At 55.1% G+C, this 3,121-nt stretch overlaps 1 protein-coding gene across 1 annotated transcript in view; it reads right to left on the minus strand.

The window, feature by feature from the left end:
- The window catches only part of MACF1 (microtubule actin crosslinking factor 1), a 156,033-nt gene that overhangs the window by 3,237 nt on the left and 149,675 nt on the right, over positions 1–3,121 (minus strand). The window contains exons 93-95 of the mRNA XM_033519639.1: positions 2,625–2,836; positions 2,072–2,182; positions 285–408 (exon numbers count right to left, since the gene is read on the minus strand). Coding sequence (XP_033375530.1) covers positions 285–408; positions 2,072–2,182; positions 2,625–2,836 — 447 coding nt within the window. The remainder of the gene's footprint in view (positions 1–284; positions 409–2,071; positions 2,183–2,624; positions 2,837–3,121) is intronic.

Below are 3,121 nucleotides of genomic sequence, written 5' to 3' on the forward strand. Positions count from 1 at the left end.
TCAGGGTTGATTTAACTGTGAAACCCCCAAAACCCCAAACCTGCCCCCACCAGCACCCCTGAGCTGGCAGGTTCAACATCAGGATTGATTTAAGTGTGAAACCCCCAAAACCCCAAACCTGCCCCCACCAGCACCCCTGAGCTGGCAGGTTCAACATCAGGGTCCCAAATTTCAGCAATTCCTTGGAGTGCAGAGCTGTGCCAGCATCTCCTCCCCCACCACCCACCCCTCAAATATTCTGTATTTTCTCCACTGCTCCGGGGGGATTTTTCCCCCTCGCTCACCTGCCCGAGTGGTTTTGGCACCTGTGGAGACGGGTGAGGAGCTGTTACTGGTGTCCCCAGCCAGGGAGGTGCGGCTGGAGTGGAAGGTGGGGCGTTTCAGCTTGCTGCCCGCCGAGGGGGTGACCTTGGGAGGAAGCACACACAGGACATCCCTCAGCTGTCACCTGCACCGAGACCGCATCACATCCCAGAGAGATCCGCGGCAAAAATCTGGGCATCTAAAGAAGCCCCATCTCAAGGGTCAGGGAGGGCACCAGCTGCTGTTTCTGCGCTTCATCAAGAAAGGGAAAAACCCAAATCCTGAAAATTTGGAGGGGAATGGCAGATTGTGAGCTGCAGGGATTTGTTGGGAAGAAGAAAATCCCAAGCAAAGCTGTTAGGAGACGGCATCAGCTGGGCTTGAGACCTCCACAAAAGGCAACGTGGAACAGGGAAGAAGAGGGATTTTAGCATCCAAGCAGCTCAGGAGAATTTTGGAAGGTCAAACCCGACTTGGGACCTTGAGTAGCACAACCCATTGTGGGGAGAGGTGCAGGGACACCCTGGTGCTGATGTCTACACCACTCCCAGCGCCCAGAGACAGCCAAACTGGAAAAATGATGGACACAAAGCTCAGCAGATCAGCTCTGGCTGCCTTTTCCTGACCTTTAAGATGTGGGAAGTGCAGCTGGTGTGGGGTGAAGCAGCACAACAGGCAACTCTGCTCCCGCTGCTGCTGCTGCAGGAAGCCAAGGGGAAGGTGCCAGCAGGGCAAGGGCACCTGGATCCAGCTGGAAAAGGCAGCTCCAGTTCCTGCTCACCATCCAAAGCCCTGGGTTTGGAAAGCGCCTGCCTGGGGTGTCCCCCAGCCCCGGGGTTTTTAGGGGTGCTGCATCCCTGGAGGGATGGACACAGAGCCCAGAGGGCATTTCCCACAGAGAAATGCCTTTTTTTCCTCCATCCCCTGGGATTTTGTGGTTTTTGGGAACCTCAGAAATGTTGGGATGTGATGAAACTGGAGCTGCAGGGGGAGAGGGGCAGCTGAGGGAATCAAAATCCATTAACACACGATTTTCAGGGTCATCACCAGAGATTTCGATTCTCATCCTTGATCCTATTTCAAAATAGGCAGCAAGCATCAATTTGGGGAAATTGGGGAAGTTCTCCTGGCCTGGTGAATCAAATTAATCCATTTTCCACATGGAAACACCGCTGAGCAAGACACAGTTACCTCACCAGCGCAGCGAACCACCACGATCTACCCAGCGCTTCTCACCACCCTGCAAGGAAACCCCTGCAAGGGCAGGAAAAGCCCACGAGGAGGCTGAAAAACTTCAGGGAAACCCAAATTCATCCTCCTGGGAGCATCAAGGCGGTGGCTGGACACGCCAGACGTGCTTCAACACGGTGCCAACCACAAGCTCTCCATAAAACCGAGGCGGCGTGGTGACGGCTGCAGCCGATTTTCAAGTCTCAACTCGGCTGCCGGATTTCAATTTTTCGGGAAGCCAAAGGCGTCCCCTTTCCAATAAAGCATGGAAAATTAATATATTTTTCGAATCACCAGAGGATTAACACGGGTTGGGAAGCGGGTGAAGGTGAATTGAAAGCTTTGCTCTGATGGGGATTGAATTTTAATCCGAGTTGGAGACTGATGAAAAACGCCAACAGTCGGAGCGTTAGCGGTGCTACAAGCGCTGCTCTACCGCGAGGAAAGCGTTAAGAGCAGGCAGGGGAGTGGGATGACTCCGTGGCAGGGGCACTCCAGCCTGGCAGCAGCTCCTTGGGGCTGGCAGACCATACTCTACCTCGGCGCTCGGGAGCTGGAAGTCGGAATAATCGAATCCCCTCAGGGGGGTGCTCGCTTTACTGTTTATCAACCAGGGTTTGTCATAACATCGGGAGAAGTGATGTGGAGTCTGTGAAATGGAAAAGCCAAGGAAGGGGAGGAGAGGTGGGATGGAAGAAAAAAAATTTAAAAATGAAAAAAAAAAATAAAAGAGAAATGGGAGAGTATCTGGAAAATGGCACAAAAATGGAGGGAGAAGGGGAGTTACACAAATTAAAATAAAGGGGAAAAACCCAAAAGGTGATGAAATAATGGCATGGTGGGGAAGGAGAGGTGAGGGGTGATGGCTTCCTCCTGACAGCACAGCCCAGCCCCAGGAGCTTCAGTGAGCGCTGGGGACCCTCCTGTGCCGCCACAGGGATCCAAGGCTGGAAAACTGGAAACCCATCCCACCCCCATCCCACCTTCCACTGAGCACCTTCCAGAACCTTCCTCAAACCCCAGCCTCCCTCCTCCTGCTCATCTGGGCTTTGGAGAGCAGCTTCTGAAGGGCAGGGGGAGCTTCACCCCACCTTGGCTCCGCTGGCGGGAGTGGCTGGAGAGGAGGGCATGGAGGCGCAGCTGTGGTTGCTCTGGCTGGCGCTGGAGCTGGATCGTGTCGGGGAGGCCGCCCGGGAGGAGGGTTTGGATCTCCGGCCCCGCGAGCGGAACGGGGTCATTCCCTGTGAGGCTCCTTCCGGCAGGATGAACTTCTCCCGCAGCTCCAGGTTGGTCCGGCCTCGTGCTGGAAGGGGAGGAAGGAGAGGAGAGCTCAGCTCTGGAGGGACTTGGCATCCTCAGCGGGGCTCAGGACGCTCCAGCTTCCTTGGGCAGCTCCCCACGCCCGTCTCCGAGGGCAGGGAGACTGCCCTGGTTCTCCTGCTCTGCCTTAAAACCACCTCCTGCCACGGATCAGCTCTTTGAGAAAGTGCCTGATGAAAAGCTGCCCCAGGCCCAGGAGTTCACACTGGATGATCTGCTCCTCTCTTGTGGAAAAGCATCCTGATGGCCATTAAAGTCATCCTGATGG

Source organism: Parus major, chromosome 23 (genome assembly GCF_001522545.3).
Source record: "Parus major isolate Abel chromosome 23, Parus_major1.1, whole genome shotgun sequence".
Taxonomy (NCBI): Eukaryota; Metazoa; Chordata; class Aves; order Passeriformes; family Paridae; genus Parus; species Parus major.